At 50.7% G+C, this 10916-nt stretch overlaps 1 protein-coding gene across 1 annotated transcript; it reads right to left on the reverse strand.

The window, feature by feature from the left end:
* Positions 1–6688: 6688 nt before the first annotated feature.
* On the reverse strand, positions 6689–10551 carry RPL38 (ribosomal protein L38). The gene is made up of 5 exons (XM_075580077.1): positions 10458–10551; positions 10264–10289; positions 9321–9381; positions 7686–7808; positions 6689–6762 (listed from the first exon to the last, which is right to left on the reverse strand). The coding sequence occupies exons 2-5, from the start codon at positions 10264–10266 to the stop codon at positions 6737–6739; spliced, it is 213 nt and encodes a 70-aa protein (XP_075436192.1). The 5' UTR covers positions 10267–10289; positions 10458–10551; the 3' UTR covers positions 6689–6736.
* Between the last annotated feature and the right edge of the window lie 365 nt (positions 10552–10916).

Genomic DNA, 10916 nt, shown 5'->3' on the forward strand with positions numbered 1-10916 from the left:
CACGGTGGGTGAGGGGTGGGAGGCATGGGTTTTGGCACGGGGGGGTGGGTGAGAGGCACGGGGGGGTGGGAAGTGACGACAGTCAGCCCCGCTGCGGCCGCCACTGCTCTGCTCCCCCACCAGCATGTTAAGGGCGCGGCGAGGGTGAAGTGCGCGCCGGGGTGTGTTTCAGGCGGTAAGGAGGCGGGAGAGGGTGGTGCGGCTGTGGCGCCCCTGAGGTCTGTGAGGTGAAGGGAGCAGTGGCGGCGCCCAGTGGCAGGGAGTCAGCCACTGTAATCGGGCAGAAAGGGGACACATCACCCCCCCCCCCCCCCCCCGGGGACAGCGCAACTCCCCGGCCGTGACACACACACACTAACTCACCCACCCAGTCACTAACTCACCCACCCACCCAGTCACTAACTCACCCACCCACCCAGTCACTAACTCACCACCCACCCAGTCACTAACTCACCACCCACCCAGTCACAAACTCACCACCCACCCAGTCACTAACTCACCACCCAGTCACTAACTCACCCACCCAGTCACGAACTCACCCACCCAGTCACTAACTCACCACCCACCCAGTCACTAACTCACCACCCAGTCACAAACTCACCACCCACCCAGTCACTAACTCACCACCCACCCAGTCACTAACTCACCACCCACCCAGTCACTAACTCACCACCCACCCAGTCACTAACTCACCACCCACCCAGTCACTAACTCACCACCCACCCAGTCACTAACTCACCACCCAGTCACTAACTCACCACCCACCCAGTCACTAACTCACCACCCACCCAGTCAATAACTCACCCACCCACCCACTAACTCACCCACCCAGTCACTAACTCACCCACCCAGTCACTAACTCACCCACCCAGTCACTAACTCACCCACCCAGTCACTAACTCACCCACCCAGTCACTAACTCACCCACCCAGTCACTAACTCACCCACCCAGTCACTAACTCACCCACCCTCCCAGTCACTAACTCACCCACCCTCCCAGTCACTAACTCACCCACCCACCCAGTCACTAACTCACCCAGTCACTAACTCACTCAACCACCCACCCACCCAGTCACTAACCCACCCAGTCACTAACTCACCCACCCACTAACTCACCCACCCAGTCACAAACTCACCCACCCACCAAGTCACTAACTCACCCACCCAGTCACTAACTGACCCACCCACCCAGTCACTAACTCACCCACCCACCCAGTCACTAACTCACCCACCCACCGAGTCACTAACTCACCCAGTCACTAATTCACTCAGTCACTAACTCACTCACGCACTCACCCAGTCACTCACTCACCCAGTCACTCACTCACCCACCCAGTCACTCACTCACCCACCCAGTCACTCACTCACCCACCCAGTCACTCACTCACCCACCCACTAACTCACTCACCCACCCACTAACTCAACACAGTCACTAACTCACCTACCCAGTCACTAACTCACCTACCCAGTCACTAACTCACCCACCCAGTCACTAACTCACCCACCCAGTCACTAACTCACCCACCCAGTCACTAACTCACCCACCCAGTCACTAATTCACCCACCCAGTCACTAACTCAACCACCCAGTCACTAACTCACCACCCACCCAGTCACTAACTCACCCAGTCACTAACTCACTCACCCAGTCACTTACTCACTCACCCAGTCACTTACTCACTCACCCAGTCACTTACCCGCTCACCCAGTCACTCACCCACCCACCCAGTCACTAACTCACCCAGTCACTAACTCACCCACCCAGTCACTAACTCACCCACCCACTAACTCACTCACCCACTAACTCACCCACCCACTAACTCACCCACCCAGTCACTAGCTGAGAGACCCTGCTCACTAACTCACTTACCCGCCCTCACTAACTCACCCGCTCGCTCACTCACTCGCCCGCTGACTAACTCACCCGCCCAGTCACTAACTCACCCACCCAGTCACTAACTCACCCACCCACAGAGAGAGGGCAATGGGGAGCAGAGATAGGGGGTGAGTGGTCAGAGAGGGGGAGCGGGACCATTCAATCCCGGGCAATGCCGGGTATATCAGCTAGTAAATATATATATATATATATATATATATATATATATGTATATATGTATATATATATATATATATATATATATGTATATATATATATATATATATATATATATATAGCAAATAAAAACATCACATGTGAGCACATTCACATGTCTCAGGCTAAGGCTCCGCTCCCAGAGTCAGCGCACCTGCGCTGCTGACAGGCGGTGCGCTGAGATACACAGACTGCGGTCTGTAGGGAGCGGGAGCCGGAGCGGGAGGTGGGCGGGAGGTGGGAGGTTTGATCGGGAGGTGGGAGGTTTGATCGGGAGGTGGGCGGGAGGTGGGCGGTTTGACAGGGAGGGGGCGTGGCTTGAGCGGAGGGACCCGCTACTCTCCCCCCCCTCCCTCCACGGACTCGGGCTGGAGCTGGAAGGTAAGTTTAAACACACACACGCAGGCACTCATTCATACACGCGCACACGCACACACGCGCACACACACACACAGGCAGGCACTCACGCACTCATACACACACACGCGCGCACACACAGGCAGGCACTCACGCACTCATACACACACACGTGCGCACACACAGGCAGGCACTCACGCACTCATACACACACACAGACAGAGGCAGGCACTCACGCACTCGGGCACACACACACACACACAGACAGACAGGCACTCACGCACTCAGACACATACACACACAGACAGGCACGCACTCAGACACACACACAGAGAAAGGCACTCACCTGCTTTCACTCCACACTCCTCCCCGCTCCCCGAAGCCTCTCCTCCTCCCGAAGCCTCTCCTCCTCCCGAAGCCTCCCCTCCCCATTGGCTCACAGCCACACACGTCACGCGTCAACGCTAGGAAACACCATTCTGTGGTGTCTCCAGCGGCTGACGCGCTACAGCGTGTAGTCAGCTGTGCAGCCAGGGGGGACCGGGACCGGCTCGCGAGGATTCCCCTGCTGGTGGGGAACTCGCGACCCGCCGCCCGCGCCAACGAGCGCAGCGGGACCGAGGCCTTAGACAGGTCTGCAACCCTGCCTTTAACCATTATCACCTAGCATACAGTGCTTCCACTGCAGCAAGGGATTCTGGGAAATGACATGCAAATGAGCACACCGTGTCACCTTTTGCCTGAAATCCATTTTGCATGGAACCCTTATTTATATTATATGTTATATATATTGTGATGTGTTCAAGCAAAAGGTATCTGAGGGGAGGTAGATCGGACCCAGGCACCTTCCAGGGTGTGTTCCCTTCCGTCTCACCTGCGCCCTCATTAGTGAGCTGCAATGTAAGGCTACGGTCCCGGTCCTCCCTGCTGCACGCGCGCCTGGCGGCATGGAGGCGCGTGTAGAGACTACAGCCGCGATCGGCGGTCTGTAGGGGAGATCTAGGGAGAGCACGGGGGGGGAGCACGGCCATGACCTGGGCATATCTGCCCTGCCATTGGCTGCGCATAGCCATGTGACCGCATCGCGGGAAGACAAAAAATTCTTGTCTCCACTGCCAGCGTACGCGTCACCGCGTTTTGCGCGCCCACACACACACACAGCCACTGGGGCCTGCCCCATCTCACACCGTGTGTGTGTGTGATGCTTGGTCAGTGTAGGGGGGTGTGAGAGATGCTGTATGTACGGCGTGTGGCGCTGAGTATGCATGTATGTGTGAGATGCTGGCTATGTGTGTATGTGATAGATGATCTGTGTGTGTAATGCTTGGTCAGTGCGGGGGGTGTGTGAGAGATGCTGTATGTACGGTATATGTGTGGTGTGTGATGCTGTGTATGTGTTTGTGTGTATGATGCTGGGTGTGTGTGTGTGATGCTGACTGTGTGTGTGTGTGTGTGTGTGTGTAATGCTTGGTCAGTGCGGGGGGGTGTGAGAGATGCTGTATGTACGGTGTGTGGTGTATGATGCTGTGTGTATGTGTGAGATGCTGGCTGTGTGTGTGATGCTGGCTGTGTGTGTGAGAAGGCTGTGCTGTGGTGTGTAGCGCGCCCCGCCGTTCCCCCCTGGGACTCGGCACAGACCGTTCCCCATGCTGCTGTGCTGATCTGAAGGCACATACAGTACACAGACAGCCCTGTGAGAGACTGCCAGGGGAGCTGCTCCCTGTCCTCAGGTAGTGCCAGGAGGGGAAAGAGCTCAGCCCTCCCACGATTAGTAAGTGACTAAGATGCATTAGTCAGCACCCACTCAGTGGCGTTAGGTCCTTTTATGTATTTTGTTTCCTGATTTGTACCCTGTAAATAATCCCCGTGCACCAAACTCTACTTTTCCTGCCTTTGATCTGGGACAAAAGATCCTGCGGTGTGACAGTGGCATCACTATAAATATATATATATTTATACACCTACTTATCCTGACCTTGTTGTTACATCTCAGTGGAAGTACTGCAAATATTTGTTTCCTTACATCCAGATCCAAGACCAGAGAAAACATTTTTTTTCCGCTTTAAATGCATTGTCCACGAAAATACCAAGACGCCGTGTCACCCCGTTTTAATTAAGAGTATCAGAAAAATGTTAAAACACACTTAGAGTGTAAGCTCCCCGGGGCAGGGATTTCCTTTCCTATTGTCTGACTTTGCTGCGCTTATTGTATTATTATAATTCCCTGTACTGTATTGTCGGTTTGTAAAGCGATGCGTACACTTTGGGCACTATAGTGTGTGTGTGTGTGTGTGTATATATATATATATATATTTATATATATATATATATATATTTCACATGTCTAGACAGGTCTGCAACCCTGCCCTTCACCATTATCACCTAGCATACAGCGCTTCCACTGCAGCAAGGGATTCTGGGAAATGGCATGCCGCCAATGGCCACTTCTACAGTAGCTTTTATTACTGGGCAGGGGGTTCATTTACGGCGTTTTAGGGTTATCGATGAAGTGGCCGCTCGGCAGCTTCCGCAGCAAAACAGACGCAACCAAATATCCTAGACCGTGTACTAGACCAGGGGTGCGCAAACTGGGGGACGGGACGACAGATGCGGCGGTTAGAGGCCCCGCGCTCCACCGCAAGGCATTTAAATTAAATGCCGGGGGACTGCGCGAGGCCTCTGTAACACACTTACCGCGATTCAGCCGGCGTTGGGCGACGCAAAGTCAAATTATTAGCGCGGGGTCATGCGACGTCACATAAGCCACAGCATCATTTGACACCTGTCACCATGGCAACGCGGGGCCACGTGTCACCGACACTAAGGTAAGGGGGGCACACACAGGCAGGGGGCGGAGCACCTGAAGTTTGCTCACCCCGTGTATTAGACCAACAGTTCTTACATACTCTTGCTAAATGTGAGATGTTATTTGTGCCTTTTAACCTAAATTTACAAGATTAGACACTTTTTTGTTTTTAAGAGGCCCAAGTGTTTAATATCTATTCTCAGCAGATATCCGGTCAGAGTTGGAGCACAAGACCCCTTACTAAAAAATTAGCAACGCCCTGTAACCGCTTTCATAGGACAGCGCACGGACTTCGTTAGACGTGAATGCGCTCTTGTTCAGATTGTTATTGCATTACAGATCTGGTTAAATGGATCAGCCCTGAATAATTAGGACCTCAGGTCACTCATGTGCTGCAAAACCACCAAAGTAAAAGCAGCGTCAACAGTCTGCGGAAGAACCAATTATTTCCAGAGGTATTATAGGCACCTTTATGCTTAACCCATGCGGTGCTGAAGGGGCCAGCAGCACAAAGCAGATAGGGGTACAGACTTAAAGAAGGCTGCAAACACAAGTACTTCCCCCGAAACTAGATTCCCTTCTAAATAGTTATAGTAGATGAGGTTGAAAGACCTGCGTCCATCAAGTACAACCCATGCTACAATTTAGACGACGGATACTTTATCCTATATCCGTACTTACAGTATAATGATACAGAGGAAGGCAAACAAGAAACCCCAGTCATATCCTCTAATGATATCTCATAAGGGGAAAAATAAATTCCTTGCCGACACCAAATATTGGCAATCAGATTACTCCCTGGATCACCATCCTTCCCGTGTTTACTTATTTGGTATGTCCCCCATATTCCCAACAAAGTTTATAACGTTTCCAAAACTAAGGTTTGAGTAATAATGCGTGTCCTCAGTCGGCACATATTAAATAAAATTGCCTCTGATTTAACGCGTGAACTCTGCGCCCTTTGCCTGACTGTGGTCTGCGACTCAGGAGACCGCTTTGCAGACTTATAACCTCATTAAAAAAAAATTACAAATAAAAGTTCTCTTTAGTGGGTAATCCGTTTGAAATCGACGTGCGGTTTTATAATCTTATTAGATTTTCGCGAGCGCAGGATGACCAGGCCGTCGCCTACAGCGGTGTCCAACTCCATCACCGCAGAACAGAAACGCGCGTGTGCGTATCCGGGCAGAGACGTTTACACGGGTAATTATGGCAAAGCCTTTAACTAGGCCAGGATAATGTATTAATGGAGGGATGTGCGACGCCAGGCTCCCAGGACCACCAACAGGTCAGGTTTACAGAATACCCCCCCCCCCACCACACACACACACACACACACACACACACACACACAGTAGTGTGTGTATAAACTGGCATGCAACGAGGCACAGAAGGGCCCTAATAACGCAACATTTAAACACAAGGGAACAACAATTGTGTACATTTGGGAAATGTTTATTGTACAACAGGAGAGGACGCGGGTCACTTCAGCTCTTTCACAGCCAGACCTGGAGGAGGGAAAAAGAGGCGGTAAGAAAATGACAAGCTACAGAGTGTTCTCTTCAATGATAGCAGGTTTACTGGCTGACCTCTGAAGTGGGAGACCATACCTACACCAGGCATGCCCTACCCATGACACTCTTGAAAGATGTTTAACCCCTTCCAGTCCCCGCTTGGCAGACTCCAGTTCAATGTTGCTTTATTAGATATTTTTTCTATTTCACCATTTATGAGTCATGTTTCCCCCTGCCCAGTAACTGCATCCAGCCTCATCAGCGGCCCGCAACGCCAGTTCTATTATTTATTGGAAATAAATTTAAAAAAAGCCTCAGTCCACTGTCTGGAAACCTGGGTTGACCTGTGGTCCTGCAAACCCCGGGGACCTCCCTGCTTCCAGAGTTCCCCACCGGGCACAAATACTTGCCCGGGAGCACAAAATGGCTGCTGGGTCTCTCCAGCAGCCCATAGAACAGTGCACCACCAGAAGATGCTGCAACTTTGTGTGACCACAGTTATATTTATCATGCGAGTCTTATACAGACAATTGTGCAAAGTGCATTATAACAAGACCCCCCATTGCCAAGCATAGTCCTGCAGCGCAAGGCTTCGATTATACCCGCTCCGGCTGGGTGTGCGCGCGAACTGGCGACGTCAAAGCTATGACATGTGCACTGCAGGCAGGAGGCGACAGTGAGGAGTGGTTCGCCCTCATTGGCTGAACCGCTCACGTGACGCGTCCGTCGCCCAAAGAAAACAAAACCCCAGGTCTGTTCTCCGGTCTGCCGCCCTGCAGTTCCTGTCTGCGCGCGCGTCACGCTTGGTATGCGCACTTCAATTGTATTGTTGCCATTTGATTTTGAGCCGTGCTGCGCACTGCGGTCAGCCACTTTGGCTATAACCACAGCCTAAGGAAGGTCTCAGACAGACTCACCGGGGGGAAGGGACTGTTTCAGCTTCTCTGCCTTCTCCTTGTCTGTGATGACCAGTGTGTACAGGTACCGGCTGCACCGCACCTTGAACTTCACATTGTCCTTGTTCTTCTTGATCTTGACAGCTAGGGGCGGGGGTACAGGAGGGCAACGTAAAACAAACTAGAAGATGCAAATTCTCTAACATCATGGATGAAAGAAAAGATCTTGGATGTAAAGTTAGCCAAGCAGCTGTATCTGTGGTGTTGCTATACTGCAATTGTGAGAACCCTACATTTTGTAAATCTGTGTCCCATTGGGAGAAAAGTGCTACACGAAATAAAGTGACTATATATGAAATGAAGTGATTAAACTTGTACAACACTTAGGTCGCGTCCATACTCCCCGCCACCGCGCCTCTATGAGGCAGGCCATAGAGCGCGCGCTGCACGACCGCGATCCCTGGCCAGACAAAATTATTTGATTTAGTGGCGCGACGGCCATGTCACACGAGCGGTTCAGCCAATGAGGACGTGATGTCACGGGCACGGGTCCCCCACACCATAGGCCACGGATCGCCTCTGGGAAGGGTGCACAAGATGCCACGTGCTCGCCTACTATATCCTCGGCCTTAGAAGCCACGGAAAGCGTTTACTGCACTCTGTATGGTTGAATGAGTAACATGCAATGGATTGTGACTCGTCGTGTATGAGAAGTGACAGCACGTCACTGTCACACTCAAAACAAAAGCCGAAACGGTTCTTGGTAAAACCAAAGCAGATAGAAGGGGCTGTAATATATTTAAGTTTATTTGTAAGTTTGTGTCTTCACTGTAGTAACTTGTTACTGTCAAGTGTTTCGTCATGAGCGGATGGCAATCGATACACACCATGAGAAACATGTACCTTTACTAAAGCAAACAGATCCATCTTCTATAGGCCATTCCATTAAAAAAAAAAAATTACCCAGCGGGGTCACGCAAACAGGAATACCCCATACCCTGGGCTGCCAGCAAGATAACCTTTTTGGGTATTGTAATTTTTAGCAAATAAATAACAGTAAAAATACAGACATGGCCGTCTGGGTCATCAATAGAAATAAATGTGCAACCTCACAGGCCGATTATATAAGTTTTCTACTGGGAAGCCCAGCAGCCATATATATATAGTTTTGCCTGGGGGCCATATTAGGCTACGCAGTGATGGCGACGTCAGGCTGCAGTCGCTGGAAAAATTCAATTGAGATGACTTCCAGCGATCGCGACGCGCTTACTATAAGCGCACGCGGCGGCGGCAATGTATTTGTTTTGAATCTCCTGGGCAAGTACCCTTTTGGGGGTCCCTGGAAAATGCACCAGTGTTGAGCTCTGCAGGACCAGCCCCCATGAGCTTGTAAGGCAATGGTTCCAACTTCAGTCGTCAAGAACCCACAACAGGCCAGGTATTAAAGATACCAAGGGCACATCACAGGTGGCGGTCATTGTGACAGTCCCCTGTGCTGAAGCAGGGATATCCTTAATTCCCAATACGTTGTGGGATCCTTGAGAACTTGAGTTGGGCATTGATCGCGCCAAATGAAACAAACGGCAGATTGCCGCGTCAAGACGCCGTTACACTACGCAGCGCCAATGGCGATCGCGTTACTGGGGCGTCACTTACATTTTGCATCTTTTCTCCTGGCTGTAAGCAGGAAGTCCTTAATCTCTTCGATTTTACGAGGCTGGAGAAGAGATATATATATTGAACACGTGAAATAAGTACAGAGTGCAACACATTGGCGAGCAGGAGTACCATTTATTGTTGGGTCGCATTATAGGGGGTTGGCCTTTATTTGATTTTTTTGTTTTTGCTTTTGTCTTTTTTTCATTAGACCACTGCATATCATGGGGCCCCTCAGCAATAATCATCAACTCACCAATTAAAAAGGAATAGGGGGGCCAAATATGACAGTTACATGCAACCCAACAGCGTAACTAATTAACACATCTATAAGTAACTGACCCGCAACAATTCCACATTTACTTCATTACCCCTTCCCCCTTCCAGAATGACCCAATTATTCCCCATTAACAGGTCAGTTTGTGTTAGGCTGCGCTTCTAGTGCCGGCGCAGCAAAACAAATGCATTGCCGCCGACGCATGCGCTTATAGTAAGCGTGAGGTGACGGAGCGACGGCTTGGTTGTGATCGCTGGAAGTCATCTCAATTTGATTTTTCCAGCGACCGCAGCCTGACGTCACCGGCACTATAAGCGCACGCGCCGGCGGCAATGCATTTGTTTTGACGCGACGTCGCATCGCTGTCGCCGGCACTATAAGCACAGCCTACGCCTTCCATCCCACAGCTTCTTCCGTCGGGATTTACCTGCCCCCCATGTTATTATCACTGACACCCACAGGCAAAAAAAGTATAAAACTGCTCCACGTTATGATAAGTGGCCCTTTCCCTGCCAGCTGGGGGTGGCTTATATACTACACTTCTTGCCAGGGGGCACCACCCGCGCTATATTGATAGGCACCGTGGGCACAGTGGTAGAGAGCCCAAGGCCTCTCCTCCCCGAGCTCGCCTATTCTCCCCAGCCTCTCCCAGGCCTAGCTTCTTACCATGGCGCAGCGTGTCTTCCTGGGATCTGCGGGAGAGAGACATACACAGTTAGCCCCGGCGCAATCATCTGCTCCCCTCAATACCGTCCCCTCCCGGAGTGGGGAACCCCCATCTAAACCCCAGCACCGGTCCAGGAACGGCCCAATGGGGTCACACCGAGGATGTCACCGGATTGTCCCCGGCCGGTACTCACCCTGTGCTCCTGCGCGCTGCGAGAGGAAAGGACCTTCACTTCCGCATCCGGGGCCTTAAACCTGAGACAGGAGCCGCCGAGGGTCAAAAGAGTAAGAAACGCGCAGTGCCTGCCTGCTAATATTATATAGTGTTCTATAAACATTAATACACCAAGATATTGAAGTGTGATGGTAGCATTGCTTTTTATATATGTATTGATGGTTTAATAGCCCTATAGGAGATTTTATTATTGCATATTTTATATTTCCCACATTCTTCATTAAAACTAAATGTAAAAACAAACATTAAATCTATTAAAATATAAAATATCACTATATATAAATATATTTAATCTAAAATAAAAGTTTCTAGTCAAAATACAAGATAAATATCTAATACAAATATTAATTATTATAGGGTTGCCAGGTGTCCAGTATTGAACCTGATTCTCCTGTATTTGGACACAGTCCAGTAAAAA

This window comes from Ascaphus truei, chromosome 22 (genome assembly GCF_040206685.1).
Source record: "Ascaphus truei isolate aAscTru1 chromosome 22, aAscTru1.hap1, whole genome shotgun sequence".
Lineage (NCBI taxonomy): Eukaryota > Metazoa > Chordata > Amphibia > Anura > Ascaphidae > Ascaphus > Ascaphus truei.

Excerpts from the sequence above, each read along its gene's own strand:
- RPL38 (XM_075580077.1), bottom strand. Across the intron at positions 7,809-9,320 it reads CAGGAGAAAAGATGCAAAAT|CTGTCAAGATCAAGAAGAAC; the intron begins GTAAGTGACGCC and ends CCCCGCCCCTAG. Across the intron at positions 6,763-7,685 it reads GAAACAGTCCCTTCCCCCCG|GTCTGGCTGTGAAAGAGCTG; the intron begins GTGAGTCTGTCT and ends TCCCTCCTCCAG.